The sequence below is a fragment of the Callorhinus ursinus genome, unplaced genomic scaffold (assembly GCF_003265705.2).
Source record: "Callorhinus ursinus isolate GAN/ISIS: 27379988/994484 unplaced genomic scaffold, GSC_fseal_2.0 scaffold71, whole genome shotgun sequence".
In the NCBI taxonomy this organism is placed as follows: Eukaryota; Metazoa; Chordata; class Mammalia; order Carnivora; family Otariidae; genus Callorhinus; species Callorhinus ursinus.
The window spans coordinates 2,558,501-2,578,954 of record NW_027397133.1 but is presented as its reverse complement, the minus strand read 5'-3'; the positions used below and the strand labels follow the sequence as shown (position 1 = coordinate 2,578,954).

Here is a 20,454-nt window from a genome sequence, read left to right as displayed (position 1 = left end):
TACTTTTCCAACAGATGGCAGTGCAAGGACTGGGAAAGAGGTGCCTCATTCTAATTCACCAAAAACACTACGTGGGCTCATGCCCTGTGTTCAGGACAACTCCCAGCAGCCTCTGCCTCCCAAAGGCTCCATCCTTGCCCCAAGGCCTCCTGGGAGTTGCGGTTCTCCCCTGGAAGACAGGTACCTGGACCTCATCCTGAGGGTGATGGACCACCAGAGCGTAGGCCAGAGCGTCCTCTGAGAGCGGGGAGAAGTTGGCCTGGGCCAGCAGGGGCTCCAGAGCCCGAAGCACCTCCTGCTCATTGGACAGACGCTGGGGGTCCGTAAGCGAAGGCTGGTCGAGGGTCTCCCTGTCAGGGTTGATGGGGTCATACAAGGCCTGAGGAGAGAGTCAGAGAGAAGAAAAATGGGCTAGGGCACAGCGTGAGGGATTGTTAACCGCCCACCCTTTAGGTGACAGGGTGCCCCAGGGCTTGTGTTGGGCCCTCTCTCCTTCTCTCTCTTCGAGCTCACCTTAAGTAACCTCATTATTCCCATGCCTTTAAACAACACCACTCTGTGAATCTCTGTGTACCTCTGGGCAACTTCACATCTCTAGCCCAGACCCGTTCCTCCAGGTTCCAGACCTGATACCCGGTTCCGGGGCATAGGGTATCTGTCCCCAGTAACGGAGGGGAAGGTGGACACGGGGATGCACAGAGATAATACGTTTCCCAGCCTCTCTAGAGGCTAGGTGTGGCCAGAAGACACGTTTCATCCATAGAACGTGAGCAGAAAGGCTGCAGAAGGTCCGACTTCCCCCTTGCTTCTTGCTCCCCTGCATCTCCACTCTTTTCCTTCCTCTGCCAGCTGAAAACACAGCTTTGCCCCCGGCTTAGTTTTGACCACACAGAGATGGAGACAGTGTTCTAAGGAATGCCACAGCAACACGATGAAAGGACCCTGGGTCCTAGAATAACCTCACGCGGAACCATAACGGAACCACTGGACCGTTAAGTGGGAGAGAAACAATCTTCCACTTCCTTTAAACCAACAGGTCGTCAGGCCTGCTTGTTACAGCAGCTAACCCTTTATACTAACTGACAAACACAAACTCTCCAGTTGACATTTCTCTTGGGATGTCGGTCACCTCAAATGCAGCAAGTCGAGCCACAGGTCATGTCCTCCCGCCCCCATCTTCCAATAAATTTTGTGTTTCTCCTCCCAGACCTCTTCCCCCCACAACCTCTCATACTCAATGATCTCTTTGACACCTCCCATTGGAAACGGCATCTCACATCTAACATGGCCCGAGGACAATGCCTCATTTCTTCTTCCTTCCCCCTCAGCCAGCCTTCTCCCTAAAGGAAACAGCACCACCTAATTCATCAGATGCTCTGATCAGAAATCTCCGAGGCATCCTTGATCACTTCCTTCTCTTCGCACCTCGCCTCCAATCCTTTAGCAAGTTCACTGGCTAGACCTTTGAGTCGCCCTTGAATCCATTCCCCCCACCCCCATCTCCACGGCCACCTTCCCCTCTGACCTCAACAATTGCATTGGGCTTCTGTTCTCCCTGCTTCTTCTCTCACCACTTCCAAACCGCTCTCCACGAAACTGCCGCAAAGAGCTTATTTAGACTAGAAACAGATCCCGCACCCTCTGCCCCCTACCCCCACCCCCGGGGTGGCTCCCTGCTGTAACTGGCATAAGTACCAGACGTGGTCCACCACCTCCACGGTCCCCACAAACTGGCCTCTGCTCTGCCTGGCTCATCTTAGGCAACCACCACTCCCCCACACCCCTGCCCACACACACACACACAAATGTTGACTCAATGAATGAATGAGGGAGGGAGTTTCTGGGTGCCTAGCCTCTTTGCTGGTTTCAGGATGACATGTGACTTGTCCCAGACTATACAGCGAGCCTCATGGGGGGATCAATGGTTCAGAAGACACGCCATGAACAAGCCCAACCCTCCATGTCTCTCAGACAGGAGGCCCTAAGGAACAACTTATTTAGGCCAGGTGCAATTTTGAATTAGTGGAAGGAAAGAGGTACTCCAAGTGGGAGGAACACCCTTGGCAGAAGTTTGGAAGTGGGAAGGCCCAGGGCCATGGACACCACAGAGCAGGGAGACAGGACAGCCAGGACAGCCGGGCCTCAGCAGATCCCCTTCTGAACCAACTCCCGGGGCTAGCGACGTGCTGCCCGAGGACAGGACTCCAGCCCAACACTGGGGCCTGTGCCAGAAGCCCTTCAGGTCCCACAGGCCAAGTTCTCAGACTCACAGAGTGACCTTGAGAAATTCCACTGCCAGGACTGAGCCGCAGTTTGAGGGGGAGGGAAGCTCAGAGCCAGAGGAGAGAGAAATCTGCATTCATCAGGCATCTGCTGCGAGCCAAATCCTCTTCTGGGCCCCTCCCATCCACCTCCACCCAGGGCTCCAGGCCAGAAACTTGGATGTCACAGGTGACCCCTGGATGTCACAGGTGACCCCTGCTGCTCCCTTCCCCCACACAATGAACCCTGATGATTCTACCCCCAAACCGATCGCCACTTTGCCTCCATCCACACCCCCATCTCCTCCTCCTGCCTGGATGAGTCCAACAGCCTTTGCAATGGTCTCCCCAAATCCCCTTGCCCCACCCCCAACAATCTGCTTTCTACACAGCAGGCAAGATTCTATCAAACCGTAACAACAACAGTAATAAATGATAGTGCACATTCATATAGTGCTTACTATGCAGCAGGGACTCTTTGAAGCAGGTTGTTCTCACAATGTGACAATGGTACTATTGTTATCCTCAGTTACAGAGGTGGGAACTGAGGCACAGAGAGGTCAAGTAACTGCCTGAGGTCACACAGCCAGGAAGTAGTATATCAGGAATTACACATCCAACCATGTCGATCTCCTGCTAAAATCATTCCAAGGCTCCTACTGCCCTCAGGAAATAGGATCATGCTCTGTTCTGGGTCCTACAAGGCCTCCGAGGACCTAACACCACAATCCCCCTTGGTGGCTCCTCAGACCAGCCACACCGATTTACGCTCCTCCAGGCACAGGGACATTGCACATGCTGTTAAGAGAGTTTCCCTGCCCCCTCCCTATCCCCTACTGAAGTCCTATTCTTCTACAATATTACAGCTCCCTTATTGCTCTCAAAAAGCCTTCCTCTGCTCCTTAGGCTGAGCAGAGCCGCCTTGTGAGGTTGGGCAGGTTGTATACTGCACAAATGTGCCAGATCTAATAAACACCATTTTAGATGCTGTAGACATATACATTTCTCCTGTTACCCTTTCAGTTGGAAATAAAGAATGTAGAGCAGCACCATCCAACAGAACTGCCTACAGTGACAGGAACATCTAGATCTGCACCATCCAATTGCTTACCACTGGTCACAGGTGGCTACTGAGCACTTGAAATGGAGTGAATACAATGGAAGAACGGAATTTCTAAATTTTATTTAATTTCAATGATCTCAAATTTATTTATTTTTAAAGATTTTATTTATTTATTTGAGAGAGAGAGAATGAGAAATAGAGAGCACGAGAGGGAAGAGGGTCAGAGGGAGAAGCAGACTCCCGGCCGAGCAGGGAGCCCGATGTGGGACTCGATCCTGGGACTCCAGGATCATGACCTGAGCTGAAGGCCGTCGCTTAACAAACTGAGCCACCCAGGCGCCCTCAATGATCTCAAATTTAAACAGCCACATGTGGATAGCAGCTACCATATCACGCAGCAGCAGACAAGGGAAAGGGGCACGTTTTACCAATTTGCACACGGACTTCGGTACAGAAACCAAGGTCACCTTTGTTATCTGCTGGTACGAACTGTGCCCGGTTAGTTCACCGTCTGAATTTATCTGCTCATCGGGGGAGAGTGTCTGACTCACAGCTGTCCCCACCACCCAATTTCAGCTCCCTGAGGGCAAGGTACATGCTTGAATTTGCTGCTGATGTTCCGGAGCTCCAGACTTACACGCCAAGAGCCCACTCAATGCCTGCCCGCAGATGTCCAATGGGCCTGTTGACACCTCCAGGCGGGCACCTGATGGGCATCCTCTCAAACCCACTACCTCCCAAACTGGGGTTCTGAGACTCCTCCCCTGCTTCTCCTGCCACCTTACCTGGCTCAGAAGAGGCCAAGTCCACCCAGCTCCTCTATTTCTCACACATTGAACCCATCGGCAAATCCTGATGGCCCCACATTCAAAAGAGATCCAGAATCTGCCCACTTATCACCACCACCCCCGCCCGCCCCCCTCTCACCCCAGGTCTGAGCTACCCTCACCTCCCTGAACTGTTGCAGTGGCCTGGGCACTGGTCTCCCTGCTCCCATCCTCCAGCCCCAACCCAGTCTGTTCCCCAGGCAGCCGCCAGAGGGCACCTGTTGTCATTGAAGTCAGCTCCCATCCCTCTGCTCAGAGTCCTCTGGCGGTTTCCACCTTACTCAGAGTCAAAGCGAAGTCCTCACTGGGTCCCCATGAGGTTCTGCAGGATCTGGGCCCCAGCCCCATCTCTGCCCTCATTTCCAACCCTCTTCCCATTGCTCACTCAGCCTCTTTGCTGTTCCTCCTACACACCATGCACACTCCTGCCACAGGGCCTTTGCACTTACTGTTCCCGAAGATCTCTTCATGGCTCACTCTTGAGGTCGTGGCTCAAATGTCACCCCCTCGGTGAGGGCTTCCCTGACTATTCTACCTAAAAATTGCAAAACATTCCTGCTTTCTTGTTTTTCTTAATTAGGGTTACCAGATTCAGCCAAAAAAAAAAAAAATTAAATGCAGTACACCAAGTTAGATTTTATTTCTGGATCAACAACTAACAATTTTTCGGCTTAAGTACCTCCCAGGCAATATTTGAGGACCGTATCACATAGGACATAATTATACTACAAAAAAAAGTTATTCATAGCTTATCTGAAATTCAAATTTAACTGGGTGTAGAGGGTTGAACAGTATCCTCTAAAAATTCGTGTTTCCTTGGAACCTCAGAATATGACCTCCTTTGGAAAGAGGGTCTTTGCAGGTCTAATTAGGTAAGAATCCCAGGATGAGATCATCCTGGATTAGGGTGGGCCCTCAATCCAATCGGAGTGTCCTTTCTAAGAGACAGAAAAGGACACGCAGAGTCACAGAGAAGAAAGTGACCTGAAGACGGGAGACAGAGATTGGACTATTGTGTCTATAAGCCGAGGAAGGCCAAAGATAGCAGCCACCATCGGCTAGGGGAGGGGCATGGGATGGTCCCCCCACAGAGCCTCCGAGAAAAACCAACCCGACCCACGCTTTGATTTTGGACTTCAGGCCTCCTGAACTCTGCAGGAACAAACTTCTGTTGTTGTAAGCCCCCACCAGGTTATGGTAATTTGTTACGGCAGCAGTCGGAAATGAATCAACTGGGTGTCCCGTACTTTCTCTGGCAACCTTACCCTTCGTACTTAGCATCTCTTCACACATGTTACTTCTTTACCTTCTTTTTTTTAAGTAAACTCTCTCCCCGATGTGGGGCTTGCACTCACGACCCTGAGATCAAAAATTACATGCTTTACTGGCTGAGCCAGCCAGGCGCCCCTGCTTCTTTACCTTCTTTAAAGTCTGTCTCCCCCACTAGAACATGAACCCACGAGGCAGAGACACACATCTGTCAGCCTCACCACTATGTCCCAGGACCTGGAACCACTTGGAGGACACAGCAGGTGCTCAATAAATACCTACTGAGGGGCGCCCGGGTGGCTCAGTCCGTTGTGCGTCAGATTCTTGGTTTCCTATCGGGTCGTAATCTCGCGGGTAGTGGGATCAAACTCCACATCAGGGCTCTGCGCTGAGCTTAGAGTCTGCTTGGGATTCCCTCTCCCTCTGCCCCTCCCCCGCTTGCTTTCTCGCTCTCAAATAAATAAATAAATAAATAAATAAATAAATAAATCTTTAAAATACGTACATATAGGGCACCTGGGTGGCTCAGTTGGTTAAGCGACTGCCTTCGGCTCAGGTCATGATCCTGGAGTCCCGGGATCGAGTCCCGCGTCGGGCTCCCTGCTCAGCGAGGAGCCTGCTTCTCCCTCTGACCCTCCCCCTTCTCATGTGCTCTCTCTCTCTCTCTCATTCTCACTCTCTCAAAATAAATAAATAAATCTTTAAAAAAAATAAAATAAAAAGTAAAATAAAATACGTACATACACACCCACTGAATGAATTCAATGATGAATAAGGGAAAGGAGGTGCAGAGAGAGGTCACCTGTCAAGGTCATTGGCGTGGCTAGTAAACAACACAGGCAGCTCTTCACCTGCTCCAGGCGGCTTCCTCTAGGGACCTAGGTCGTCAGCAAAGCGTCCCCCCTGGTGTCTCACCTCCCTCTGCTTCCACCCTTCCTTTCCCCTCCTAGTGTCTCAGTTTAAAATCTCCTGGCTCGGTGGGAATATGTGTCTTCACTGTATGTTTTCTGTGTTTCTATATATTTAAATGTTTATAAAATAAAATGATTTTCTAAATAACTTTTCTTTTCTTTTTTTTTTAAAGATTTTATTTATTTGACAGAGAGAGACACAGCGAGAGAGGGAACACAAGCAGGAGGAGTGGGAGAGGGAGAAGCAGGCTTCCCGCGGAGCAGGGAGCCCGATGCGGGGCTCGATCCCAGGACCCTGGGACCATGACCTGAGCTGAAGGCAGACGCTTAACGACTGAGCCACCCAGGCGCCCCCTAAATAACTTTTCTTAAAAACCCTACCTCTCGTGGACCCCAGGCTCAGGCTCAGAGGCTGTCGGACTTGGCTGCAAATCCTGGCTCGGCCAGCCCTCCCAGAGCCTCAGCATCTCCCTCTGCAAATGGGGCTAAGGGCAGCCGCCCCCTCAATGCCACAGTAAAGGAGTCATGCTGAGTCCTCTGCTCAGAGCCCTCCCGTGGCTCCCAGCTCACCTAAAGTCAAAGCAAAGGCCTTACCATTGCCCACAGGGCCAGGCAACAGTTTACCCCCAACCCCTCTCTGCCTTCATCTCCTGCCCGCTCTCCCTCCCTCACTGCCCTCCGGGCATAGTGCTCCCTTCCCGGTTCTTCCAACTCTCTGTACCCCAGGGCCTTTGCATTTGCTTTTCCCTCAGAGTGCCCGCTCAGTGGCAAGGGGCTGTTGTCGCTGCTATTCGAAGAGGGGACATGCCGGAGGGCAGTGGCAATGTACAGTAAAGGGTCGACTCAGCAGGCCTGGGTTGTCCAAACCCTGCACATTCCAAAGGACCGGCCCTTGCCTTGGTTCCTGGGATAACTTCTAAGCCCTTGGAAATGTTCTGCCTGCTAAGAGTTGTCTGGGTTTCCCTGGGACCTTTGGCCACAGCAGCTAGTCTATGCTAACGATGTGATGTATGGCAGTCCCTTGGGCCACGAAGTAGCAGTCTGACCCCTGGAGGGCCTGGTGACTGAGTAGCTAAGGTCAGCCACCCAAGCGCTGGCTGACTCTCAATAACCATCCTGGACACCAGTTGGGGCACCTGACTGGCTCAGTTGGTGGAGCATGTGATTCTCGACCTTGGGGTTGTGAGTTCGAGCCTCACATTGGGTGCAGAGATTACTTAAAAATAAAATCTTGGGCGCCTGAGTGGCTCAGTTGGTTAAGCGACTGCCTTCAGCTCAGGTCATGATCCCGGAGTCCTGGGATCGAGTCCTGCATCGGGCTCCCGGCTCAGCAGGGAGCCTGCTTCTCCCTCTGACCCTCTCCCCTCTCATGCCGTTTCTCTCTCTCTCTCTCTCTCTCTCTCTCTGATAAATAAATAAATAAAAATTTAAAAAATAAATAAAATCTTAAAAAAAAAAAATCCTGGACACCAGGGCTCAGGTGAATTTCCCTGGTTGGCAATACTCCATACATGCTGTCACACCTTGTTGGCAGGAGAACTACATGTCATCTTGCAAGACTCCTCTGAGAGAGACAACAGGAAGATGGCCTGGGCTCTCCTGAACCCCGTCCCATGGCCTTTATCCTTAGCTGATTTTGTTTGCGATCCTTTTGTTAATAAGCTATTACTGTGAGTATAACAGCTTTTCTGAGCTCTGTGAGTCACGTAGAGAAAATCACTGAGGACTATCTCTGTCTCAGGGACCCACCCCTGACACAGCCAGGATCCTGGGAGGGGAAAGGGGAGGACGTGGAGAATGTGGCTTGCCAACATCACCCTCCCTTGGGGTTCTACTTCTCTCTCTGGCTGCTCCTTGGCTGTCCCCCCTCACCCATTCCAGTTCCCCTTCCTGATCTCAAGGCTGGCACATCCCAGGGCTCAGCTAATCCCCCTGATGTTCTCGTCTAGTACCATCTAAATGCTCCCAGGGGATGCTTCTCAGCCCAGACCCCTCCCGTGACCTCCGGAGCCCACATTCGGGTCCATCTCTCCATCCGCCTAATAGGCATCTCAGATTCCTAAGTGTAAAATGGAGCTCTAGTCTTCCCCACAGATCTGCCTCCCGCCCCCAGCCTGTCTTCCGCATCTCGGTAAATGGCAGCTCCATTCTTCCAGAGGAGCAGGCCCAAACCACTAGAGGCACCCCCTGACTCCTTCCTTTCCCTCACCGCTCGCCTGCCTCGTACAGCCAAATGCTGATGCCTTCCAACCATTACCAGCGTCTGACCACTTTTCCCCACTTCCACCGCTATTACTCTTGCTGGGGCTGCCATTATCCCTCACCTGGACAAACATAATTGACTCTGAATAGATCTCCCTGCCTCTGACAGTCTGTTCCAGAAGGAGCCCATCAACACCTAAATCAGCACATGTCCTCCCCTGCTCAGAGCCCTCCCGTGGCTCCCAGCTCACCTAAAGTCAAAGCAAAGGCCTTACCATTGCCCACAGGGCCAGGCAACAGTTTACCCCCCACCCCTCTCTGCCTTCATCTCCTGCCCGCTCTCCCTCGCTCACTGCCCTCCAGGCATAGTGCTCCCTTCCCTGTTCTTCCAACTCTCTGTACCCCAGGGCCTTTGCATTTGCTTTTCCCTCCGTCCCCCCACCCACCTGCCACCAGACATCTATAAGGTTCTCTCCCTGTCTTCACCCAGGTCTTAACTCACCTGTCACCTCCTCAGAGAAGCCTTCCTTGACCACCCTGTCTAAAACAGGCCCTCATGACATCCTTCTCTATCCTGCTACTCTGCTTCATTGTTCTTCACAGCACTTACCGTTCTGGGTCATCCCATTTTTTATTCATTCATTCATTCATTCATTCATTCATTCTGGTCTCTCCAACCAGAATGTCAGCTCCATGAGGACGCAGCTTCATTTGTCCTGCTCACTGCTTCATCTCCCATGCTTAGAGCAGAGCCGGGTTCCAAGGAGGGGCTCAGAGGATTTTTACTGAATGAATGGATAAGCAAACAGGCACACCAAGGAAGGCGCCAGGTCCTCACCTGCAGCCGGGCCAGGATGTGGTGGTAGTGGAACAAGGTGCAGAAGTCCACGTGGGCTGCAAACTCCTCCAAAGCTGCCTTCTCCGCAGGGCTGGAGTGGAATTCCTGTTGCCTCAGGAAGCAAAACTTCTCTTTAGGCTTCTTTCCCCTTCCTCACAGGGAGGATTTCTTTCTCTGGCAGTCCATACAATCTGGGCTTTTTAAGATTTTCTTTTGCTTGGGGTGGGGGGCAGCCAATCTTACTGACCAAGAAACTGAGCCAGCCCGGTGTAGCGGAAAACAGACAGTGGAAAGAGCTAGAAGGTCAAGTTCCCGCTTTGACACTCACTCGCTGACATTCACACAATGCTTATTGTGTACCAGCTGCTGCTCACTGGTCTATCATCCTCCAAAGGCTGTACAGAGATAGATGGAATTATAACCCCCAGTTTTCAGAAGGGGAAACTGAGGCTCAGGGGAAGTCACTTGCTGAGGGCCACAGTGTTTGTATAAAAAGAAGCTGAGACTCCGATCCAGGCCTGTCTGACTCCAGAACACATATATTTAACCGCTTCTTTATGCTTCCTACCTCAGTGCCGTAGGTGAATGTCTTCACTTCTCTGAGCCTGTTCCCTTAGCAGCAACAGAGGATCACACCCTCTTTCTCAGAGAGCGATGGTGAGAATGTGAAGCAATTCTATGTCCACATACATACACGTGTATTTGTGTGTGTTGATATCTACGTGTGTGCTTGTGGATAAAGTCTAGCATAAGCCTTAGTACATACAGAGGGGTTCAATAAATAATTTTTAAATGAACGAATGATAATCCTCATTATCATGTAGGATGACAAGTAGGATGATGAGAGTGGGGTCAGAGCTTAGCTCTGGAGCTGGACTCTCAGTGGAGCAGGTGCCTAATGCCTCACGAGAGGCCACAGTCCCTGCTCTGGAGTCAGACCACTTTGGTTCTAACCTGGGCCACAACTGACATAGCCTTGACTAAGTCACTTTCTCTCCTCTCCTGTTTCAGTCACCTCATTTGTAAAAGAGAGACCATGGTAGTCTCTCTCTTACTGGGTTGTTCTGATGATTCAACAAGACGTGGAAATGCCTGGCACTGTGCCATACAGTAAAGAGCTCAAACAGTGTGATAATGATTAGGATTACAGCTTCGCTAGTATAGTAAGTATTATTAGGTAGCAGTAATAGTAATGATGAGGATGATTATTATACCCATTTTGCAGAGGGAAAACCATTTCCCGGAGAGGGCTTATTCAAGCCCCCAGCACAAGCTAGAGTCCGGAATTGCTGCTAGATCAGCATCTCACGGGTCTGTCCCTGCATTCCAACGCCACGCCCACCTGGGAGTAGAAAGGGGACGGGAACTACAACTCCCAGGAGGCGCCAGGACAGCCCTCTATGGCACGTGGGGCTGGGCCGCCGCGATGCCTGCCGGGAGTCGCAGTCCCCAGGCTCTCGGACCCGGGACGGGTGGTACCTGTGTCAGGAGGCGGAGCAGCTGCTCCTTGGAGAACGGGATGAACCGCTCGCGGTACTGCTGGGCCCAGTCGCGGGGCTCCGTGGGGTTCCACATCTTGCGGTACTCCCCCATCTTGGCCGCCAGCGACGACAGGGCCCGGGGGGGCCCGAGGAGCGTGGGCAACAGGGACCATACTCGGACCCTGGATCCCCAGACCCCCCGGGTCACATGCAGCATGGCCAGACCCCTTCCCTGGAGCCTGAAAGAGGGAAATGGACAGGGGTCAAAGGTCAACTAGAGGAGACGCACCCTCCCCACCTCCAGGGGCCGTCCCTACCCCAGGCAGGGCGCAGAGCCCATCTGCCCGTCTTGCAGCGCGTCTTGCCCGTGCCCTCCCACACTGCTCATGTGGCCCGCGCCCCAGGCAGGGGTCAGAAGTCTTGAGTCCGGGGCGTTTTTCGGGCCCAGAGACCCTGTAGTGGCACAACGGATTTCTGCGGGGTCTAGGCAGCAGGTGGATCTTAGGAGCATGGGAGATGCTCGGAAAGGCTACATAGGGGGTGCAGGGCGGCCCTCCCCCGGCCATGCAATCCCCCGCCTTCTCCCTCACCTTAGCCAACGCTGGACTGTCATTGAGCCTCCTGCGCATGTGTAAGAAGGCGTCCTGGGTTCCCAAAGTTCGGCTTCAGACTGCAGTAAGACGCATGCGCAAAGCCTGGGTCATCGGGAAAGCTGTCCATCTTTCCCTGCCGCCCCGTCTCAATTGCGCGTGCGCAATCTGCCCGCCTTTCTTCTCGCTCGCCTTGAGTGCAGCGCATGCGCTGCGGAAGTGTCTCCTTGTCTGCGCGCTTCAAAGGGAAGAGGGCGGAGCGGGCGCGAGACTCCGGGGAGGACTGGGGCGGGGCAGGGCTCCCGCGCGCTGCCAGCCAACGGCGGGCGGCCCAACGTCCACTGGGGCCACGCCCCCGCTCGTGTCAGCTCCTGAGTAGGCGGGAAGAGGGCGGGGGCGGGGCTTGAACGCAGCCAATCAGCTGTGGAGGAGCGAAAAGGCGGGAAAAAGCGGAACCAAAAGAAGGCTGAGGTGGCGCCAGAAACCAGAAGGGGAGGGTGGGCAGAAGGAAGAGCCGGCCTCCAGGTGACGAAGACCGGGCCTCCAGAGTAGGGGTGGCCCTTTGTCAGGCAGCATCACGCCCAAGCCCCACCACCCCCATTCCAGGTCCTTAAAGGGAAGACTCCGATTCTAAGAAGGTAGCCCGGTGCCTGGGGCATGACCTCCTAGTTCTGAGGGGAGAGCTCAGTTCTGAGCCCATGTTCCCCACACATCTAAGGTCCAGGCCCCCCCAACTTGAGGAAATGCACTCCTAGGAAGATGGACTCCAATTCTAAGGGGAGGCCCTTATCCTAAGAAAATAACCCCAAATCATGAGGCCGGCCTGAGATACACCCTGAGATGCCTGGATTCTCCGTTACGGGTGCTGTCACCCCAAACCTTGAAAGGGATTCCTCTGGCTCAGACCCCCCAGGGGTTCTGATCTACATTCTGGCACCCCCTAGTCCCTGGGAAATCCTACCCGCCGCTTCTCACCCAGAGAACACCGTCCTTAGAATGAAGCCCCTGGCTCCGGGGTCAGGAATGTGACCCCGGTCTCCCGGCCCGCTTCCACACTCCTCACCCTGCACCTCCACCTCTGGGACCCCGGGCAGCCCCCTCACCCGACAGCCTCCTCGGCCTGCATTCCTGACCCCTGGGACCCCCGTTCCGGGGCCCCCAGCAACCCCTTCACACTGCACCCCCATGTCTGGAATTCTCAGGAGCTCCCTTACCCTGCACCCCATTCATGGGACCCCCAGCCACCCTCTCGCCCTGCACGTCCACCTCTGGGACCCCCAGCAGCCCCTTCACCCCCAAGCCCCAACTCCTCAAGCCCTCGTAGACCCATCACCCCACACAACCCCATTCCTGGGACCCCCTCCCAAAACCCTCTACCCCATGCCCCTATTCCTGGGACCCCTGGCAGCTCCTTCACCCCACACCTCTGACTCTGACCTCCCACCATCCATCTTGTCTTGCAGCAGCCGAGCCCAGGGCGGGCCTGCAGCCCCTGGACGGCAGCACCCAGCAGGCAGCACCTGGCATCCCCACTCACACCCCCCGGGGACGGCAGAAGCAGAGCAGCTGCCATGCACATCCCTGAAAGCCTCCAGGACCTGGCTGACAGTGAAGCCGTGCAGTTTCTGAAGAGGCCAAAGACGATCACCCGGATCATTGCAGGGGTGAGGCTCTCCTGTGGCCCGACTGCCCCGCGGGTGACAGGAAACAGGAGTTCTCACCTCTCAGACACAGTGTAGAGGGAGTGTGTGTGTGGGGGGGGGTGGTGTAGGGGGAGGAAGCGGCCAGATTGGGAGAACAAAACAAAAGGGAGTTAATCATTGAAGTCACCTTTTACGGAGCACCTCCCTCCAGGCCCTGTGCTACTCTGAGCGCTTATTAACTCTCAGAGGAAGAAACAACACTTCCAAGTACGTGCTGTGCGTCCCATTTTTGAGATAAGAAAATTGAGCATCAGAGAAAGTTAAATCACTGTTTATTTTCTGTTTTTTAGAAATCGTTGTTTAAAGGCTGCACTGTCCAGTGGGGTCGCCACAAGCCTCATGTGGCTATTGCAATTTAAACTAATTAAAATAAAAGATTTCATTTCGAAAGGTGGTCATAGTGGCCACCTTTCAGATGCCCACCAGCCACACGTGGACAGTGTGGAGCTAGAGCATTTCCGCCATGGAGCAAAGTTCCACTGGACAAGTGTTGGCTAAGCGCACACAGTAAGAGGCAGGGCCAGAATTCAGACCGGGATCTGTGAAACGCCGGAGCCCATTCATTCTGCACCTCTCAGACAAGGGCCCAGGACAGGAGCAGGGGCCAGGCCCTCTGGGAAGGGAGAGGTACGCAGTGCGGGACGAGAGTACGTCATGTAGAGCTAGGATACCAGGCATTGGGGGGGGGGTCACTGTGGGCCAGGCACTGTGCCAGGCGAGGGCCTTATAGGTGTTTGTTTGACCATTAATTACCACATTCCCAGAGTCAAGGCACCCGGGCTCAAATCTTCATTCAGCCTCGACTCGGCTGTGTGACCTGGAGCCAATCACGGCCCCTCTCTGTCCCTCAGTCCCTGAGGGGGTTAGAGCTGTGGGTCTGGGCTTTGCGCCTGGCCGGCTCCCCTGCTCTCCTTTGACAGAGCTGGAAACTGAGGCCCAGGGAGATGATGAGACTTGACTGGGGTCATGGGAGCAGGTGGATCAAATCCAGGGTCCTAACCCAGAGCTTCTCCTTCCTACCCCTTCTGGAACCTGGAGAAGGATCCAAAGGGCCTGGCTTAGAATCCTGGCTCGGCCACATGCTGCCCACGTGGGGTGGCACACTCCCTGCTTTGCCTGGGCCGCGCCTGGTTGAATCAGCTCTAGTGTCACCCTTCATTCCCAAAAGTGCCCTGTTTTGGTGGATAATGTATCCAGTCACCCTATGTCTGTGTGACCTTGAGAAAGTGACTTGACTTCTCTGAACCTCTCATACCCTCCTGTGTAAGAAAAGGCCCCTGATACCCTGCTCGTAGGAAAGACTGTTCTGAAAGTGAAACCAGTTTGTGTCCCTAAACTGATAAGCATGGGCCCGGAAAGTATTAATCGTGCTTTAAATAGCGATTATTATTGACACGTCACTTCTGTGAGCAAGGAGAGGGATGGGCTTGGGGGGCCGAGGGTGACAGGGACTCGTGTACATTGCCATTCCTCCCCAGGGGAAGAGGGGAATTAGGAATTCCGCGTCCCAGTTCCGAGTCCCTCATGGGCATTAGCTCTTCCACTCCTCACCATGACCCGATGACATGGCCGTTAACTACCCCTGTTCAACCCAAGGGGAAACTGAGGCTCACGGAGGTTGAGTGGCTTGCCCAAGGTCATCACCCAGCTGGCGAGCAAGTCAAAGGATTCTCGCACCTCCAAAGCTTCGGAAGGAAAAGCTGGTGGCAAGGGAGGAGGCCCAGCTGGCGTGGACAGGCGTGGGGAAGGGGGAGGGCAGGCCACGGACCGTGCCAGACATTTTGGTCACGGACTTTGCCCGCCGCCTCCATCCTCCCTCCCTCCCTCCCGCCCTCTCCTCCTGCTCCCCTGGCCTGGCTCCTCGGTAGGGAGTCTCTGGGCAGCTGGTGCTCTTGTCCTTCTCACTGCCACCTGCCTGCTGGTGCCTTAACTGATGAATCTTTGCTCCTTCCCCGGGGACAGGCCGAGGAGGTCATGGAAGGAAATTGGACTCTGGCTTCAGGGGGTTGGGTCCCCCCCCGCCCTGCCCAGCTGAGCCCCCGCCCTGAGTCTCCAGTGCCCGGCGCTCACATCACAGCCCAAGGTTTTCGGGGTCAGTGGACGAAGAGCCCACAGGCTCGGAAGTCAGGAGGGCCGGATCCCAGTACCCTCTGCTTCGCTGACTGACCTTGAGAGGACACTTCCCGTCTCTGGGCCAATCATGAGAACCATCATCAGGCCTAGGCCCCCACCCCCTCTTCACAGCACCGAGACACACTGGGAAACTGAGGCTCCAAGAGGTGAATGATTTGCCCAAGGCCACACAGCTGGCAGAGCCGGAAGCGTCTGGCTCTTTCCACTCCACCATAATGGCTTCGATTTATCACCTGTGAAACAGAAATGACTCAGTGACTTCTACCACGTGGGGCTGGTGCGAGGGAGGTAGTGCAGGTGAAATGGATACGGGCTCGAGTGATCGATGGGCCTTCCGGGCCTCGACCTGGCTCTGTCCCCAAGCAGCAGAGCGAGATGCTCCCCTTCTGTGGACTCCTAGCTCCAAAACCGGGAATGGATGTGAACAGCCTTGGATAATGCTAAAGTGCCAGACAAAAGAGGGACTGGTTGTCATTGTTATATTATGATTTTTATTCAGAGAAGGCAATTAAGGGAAAGGATAGAGGAGGATGGACAGAAGCTGAGGAGTTTAGGGGCCGATCCTTTGCCTCCTCCATCCCTATCTGAAGGGCAGGGCAGGAGCAAAGAAGGGTCCAAAGTGACTCCTTCACAAAACACATTGGCTGAGGTCCAAGCTGGTAGTGGGGATAGAAAGAAGGGTCTCCTATCCAGGAGGAGTTCAAATTCTAGTGAATTCCTTCCCCTCACCTACTCCCCCACTCCCGTTCCCAACACCGCCACATCCAATCAATCACCAAGTCCAATTTTACGTCCTAAATATCACTGGACTCCCCAGAGCTCTGACCTCAGCTCAGGCCTCAGCATTTCTGCCTGGGCCTTCCCACCGATCCCCTTTCTGGTCTGTCGGCCTCTCTCTCTCTCTCTCTCTCTCTCTCTCTCTCTCTCTCTCTCTCGTCTTGCCCCCTCCAATCCATCGCAAACCTGGAGATTTTTCTCTGACTCCAGGGCCAAGTCTGACCCCGGCCACCCTGTGCTCAGAACCCTTCCACGCCTGAAGTTAAATCCAAGTAAGAAATTTCACTTTCCGTGGCTCCCAAGTCCGGACCCCTTCCTCTGGTATTCAAGGCCTCTGAGGCTCCGGCTCCAGCCCACTTTTCAGCCCCATCTCAGCCTCCATCCCTCCAGTGAGGTTTCTCTCCAGTCCCTGAAGGAGCCCCATTCTGCAGCATCTGGCTTTCGCACACACAGTTTGCCCCCCTGGAATGCCCTTCCTCCCCATCTGCCTGAAAATCTCCTCATTCTTTAATGTGCAAGTCAGACCTCACCTTATTTCTTCCTAAATTCAACCCCACGGCTTCCAAACTGGCTCAAACCTTGACCCAGGCCACAGCCTGCTCTCTGGCCTCCCAATCTCCAGTCTTACCCCCTCCAGTCTGTCTCTACCCAGGCCTCAGATCCGCCCCTGCCCTCCCCTGCTCACCACTCTGCTGTGGCTCCTTATTGCCCTCCAGACAACTTTTCTCATCCTGCGTCACTCCATACAGCCATCACCTCCTCCAGAAAGCCTCCCTGGAGCAACTCCTACCACCCACCATACACACACCACTTCCTTCCATATCTGGCGTGGACCTTACCCCATGGCATGGTGACATCTGGGGGCAAGTCACTGGAGCTTAAACTTTTCACTGAGTAACACTGCTAGGAACCCCGCCCTCCAAATGGCTGATTTCAGCTTGAGGCAGTACAGCAGGGCCTTAAAGCAGGCTCCAGAGCTGGGCAGCTCCCATTCAAACCGAGGCACCGGCACCTGCCGGCCAATTGGCTTTGGGCAACTCCTCAGCCTCTCGGTGCCTTGGTTCCATTATCTAAAGCGATGGGGCTGTTAGTAGTACCCACACCTTAGGGTGGCTTGAGGCTGGCTCAGGCTCGGGCTTGTGCTCATGGGGTACTTCAGTGGCATTTAATACGTAAACGCCACAGAAGACAAGCGCAGATGCAGACTGTTGTAACTACAGGCAAGACGCCGCCGGGTCGGTAAATGGATGTTTGTTTTTTAAAAAAAAAATGAAAAAAAAAAAAAAAAAAAAAGGAAGGAAGGAAGGAAAGATAAAAAAAAGAAAAATGGTAACGTTTGTTAGATACTGAATGTTACATCTCTCCCTGTACTTTTGTGTGTGTGTTTGGAGTACTTCACAAATTTATTTTATTTTATTTTTTATTTTTTTTTAAGATTTTATTTATTTATTTGAGAGAGAGAGAATGAGAGATAGAGAGCACGAGAGGGGGGAGGGTCAGAGGGAGAAGCAGACTCCCTGCTGAGCAGGGAGCCCGATGTGGGACTCGATCCCGGGACTCCAGGATCATGACCTGAGCCGAAGGCAGTCGCTTAACCAACTGAGCCACCCAGGCGCCCCTTCACAAATTTATTTTAACAAATTAAGAGGAACGAGGTGAGCAGGGAGGGAGGAGGAAGAAGTTGCTGGCTGAGGGCAGGGCCCGCAGGCAGAGGATAATCATGGGTAGAAAATGCTTCCGGAGCTCCTCACGTGTCCCAGGCACTGCGCTACGCATTTTGTATTGGCACCCGGGTTTGGTGGCACGTACCTGGTTGGGGTGGCAGGAAGGGAGCATGGGGGAGGTGGGGAGAGGGCGAGGGAGTGAGGAGAGAAAGATGAAACTGGAAGAGCAAGACCAGTACAGACCACGCAGGAAGGCAGGGTGTGGAAGGACCTCTGGGGGGGGGGCTTGCGGGAGACAGGCAGAGGGGCCGAGACTGGAGGCAGGGAGGCCAGGAAGGAGGCTGGGGTGAGGTTCTACGGGGGGAGAGGATGAGGCCCGAACTCGGATGAAGAGAAGAGGTGTAAGGAGCAATAGGGATAGTCTTGGAAGCCCTGAGGATGTGACAGGGTGAGGAGCGGGGCCCACCATTCCCAGACAGGGACCCTGGAGGATGCACGGTTTTGGTGAATGCTGAGCTCCGCTCGGCCCGCTGGGAACCCCCCTCCTGCACCCACAGGTCTTCTCCCTCATCGTCTTCTCTTCCCTGCTGACCGACGGCTACCAGAACAAGACCGAGTCTTCGAAGCTCCACTGCGTCCTCAATAGCAACAATGTGGCCTGCAGCTTCGCTGTGGGCGCCGGCCTCCTGGCCTTCCTCAGCTGCCTGACCTTCCTGGCCCTGGACGCCCACGAGAGCCACATCGGCAACACCCGCTTCAAGACGGCCTTCCAGCTCCTAGACTTCATCCTGGCTGGTGAGCCCCCTGGGACTGCTCCCAGGGCCCCCAGGACACCTCCCTTCCCCACCCAGCCCGTCCACTGTCCTTCACACGTGACCTGAGGCCTCACCCCTCCCTTCTGGAAGCTCTTCCGCACCTGCTGTTTCCCCCCAGGGAATTATTACTCATCCTTTAGACTCAGTGTAAGGGCCACCTCTTCTGACCCCCAGGCTAATTCTAGAAGCCTCCCTCCTGCCCTGCTTTTTCCTCGCATTCACCTCCCTTCTTCACAGAACATTTCTTGAAAAGCCCCCCGGGGGCAGGAGGTGGGGTTCCAGCACGGAGCCAGGCAGACCTGAGTTTGAAATCTCAACTCGGGCGCCTGGGCGCCCTGTGGGTTCAAGCGGCTCTCTTCCCCTCTCTGAGCTTCAGTAGACGCAGGGATGAAAACCCCCCCAATGCAGGGCTTTTTCGGAGCATGAAAGGAGAGAAAGGAGGCCCGGAGTAATGTTGACCTTTTCTGGGCACCTCCCACATGTCAGGCACAGAGCCAGAGGCCCCACGTGCCTCGTCTCATGGACTCCTCAGACCCACCTGAGGAGGGAAGTCCTGCTCCTACCCCCTTTTTGCAGAGGAGGAAACTGAGGCTTGAGGAGATTATGTAATTGGGCACACAGCCGCTGAGGGGCAGTTCCAGGCCTCAAAGCAAAGTCTTGCCTCCTAACCACTGCCGAGTACTCTTGATAGAGCCTGGCACACAGGAAGCGCCAAATAAATGAGTTCCTTTCCCTCAGGCCCTGGGGTTCCCTCCTCTCAGTCCGGCCTCAACCTCCACCCCCGCTCCTCCTCCCGCCTCCGCACCAGGCCGATCCCAGCGTCTCAGGGCCAGGAGGGCCCTCAAGGTTACTGAATCCAGGGCCGTCCAAGAGAACTTTCTGTGCAGATGGGACTGTCCCATACCTGCACTCCCCAGTAGGGGAGCCACTGGCCACATGTGGCCACTGAGCACTTGAAGTGTGGCCAGTGCACCAGAAGAGCTGTGTTTTTAAATCCTATTTTAATTGAAGTGCAGACAGCCACACGTGGCCAGTGGCTCCGGTAGCGGACGGCGCGGCGGTGCACTTTATGGAGGGCTGCGGGGGGAGAGGCCCCCCAGCCAGACCCCAGCCCCACCCTCCCTGAGCCAGGCTCCCCCCGCCCTTCTTCTCTCCTGCGACCCCCCCAGTCCTGTGGACAGGCATCTGGTTCGTGGGTTTCTGCTTCCTGGCCAATCAGTGGCAGCATTCACCACCCAAAGCGTTCCTCCTGGGAAGCAGCAGCGCCAAGGCCGCCATTGCCTTCGTTTTCTTCTCCATCCTCATCTGGGTGAGGATGGGCCCCCTCTGGAGGGTGGGGCTGGGGGGCTAGAGCATTCCCGTGCTCACTCAGCTCCCCTGGGAGTGGGGGAGGGCTCCTCCCAGGGCCTCTGCTAGTCTTTTCTGTGACTGGGCAAATTGGAAAGAGGCCTCACCTTACCCCATGCAGATGCAGGCCAACATTAGGCATCGTGCTGGGTGCCCTTGTGCAGTGAGCAGTGAGGACAACCGTACCCTGGTCTCCCTCCCAGGCCAGTCCCCAGACCCGGTCCCTCGCCTCCCCTGCCTAACCCAAGCCAGCCTCTGGCATGCCCTTTCCTGCCCACAGATGTTCCAGGCCTACCTGGCCCTCCAGGATCTCCGGAATGATACTCCAGTCCCTTACAAGCGCTCCCTGGATGAGGGTGGCATGGTGCTGACCACCCTCTCCCTGCCTTCTGCCGCCAGCCCTGTTAACACGCCCACCACTGGCCCCAACAACCTGAGTTATGCCAGTTCTGCCCTGTCCCCCTCTCTGACCACTCCGAAGGCCCCCCGCCTCGCTATGATGCCCGACAACTGAATATCCTCCTCCACATCAGTAAAGAGATAATCCTCCCTCCCGAAGGGTTTCTGAAAACA

General features: G+C 54.6%; 2 protein-coding genes across 8 annotated transcripts in view; one reads left to right on the top strand and one right to left on the bottom strand.

Annotated features, from left to right (window-relative positions):
- TMEM143 (transmembrane protein 143) overlaps positions 1-11,607 on the bottom strand; it is a 20,195-nt gene extending 8,588 nt beyond the window's left edge. Inside the window, exons 1-4 of one of the 2 annotated variants that reach the window (XM_025849923.2) lie at positions 11,443-11,607; positions 10,851-11,091; positions 9,372-9,476; positions 185-379 (exon numbers count right to left, since the gene is read on the bottom strand). In XM_025849923.2, coding sequence (XP_025705708.1) covers positions 185-379; positions 9,372-9,476; positions 10,851-11,091; positions 11,443-11,465 — 564 coding nt within the window. In that variant the 5' untranslated portion in view covers positions 11,466-11,607. The remainder of the gene's footprint in view (positions 1-184; positions 380-9,371; positions 9,477-10,850; positions 11,092-11,442) is intronic. The other variant, XM_025849924.2, reaches the window with a different exon arrangement.
- SYNGR4 (synaptogyrin 4) lies at positions 10,754-20,454 on the top strand. 6 transcript variants are annotated; one of them, XM_073886672.1, is made up of 5 exons: positions 10,754-10,904; positions 12,906-13,106; positions 18,277-18,514; positions 19,704-19,843; positions 20,162-20,454. In XM_073886672.1, exons 2-5 carry the CDS (start codon positions 13,014-13,016, stop codon positions 20,393-20,395), a joined length of 705 nt encoding a protein of 234 aa, XP_073742773.1. In that variant the 5' UTR covers positions 10,754-10,904; positions 12,906-13,013; the 3' UTR covers positions 20,396-20,454. The 6 variants fall into 6 exon arrangements, with proteins under 6 accessions (XP_073742773.1, XP_025705536.1, XP_073742771.1 ...); XM_025849751.2 differs by lacking the exon at positions 10,754-10,904 and adding an exon at positions 11,835-11,967; XM_073886670.1 differs by lacking the exon at positions 10,754-10,904 and adding an exon at positions 11,848-11,967 and having other exon boundaries at positions 12,909-13,106.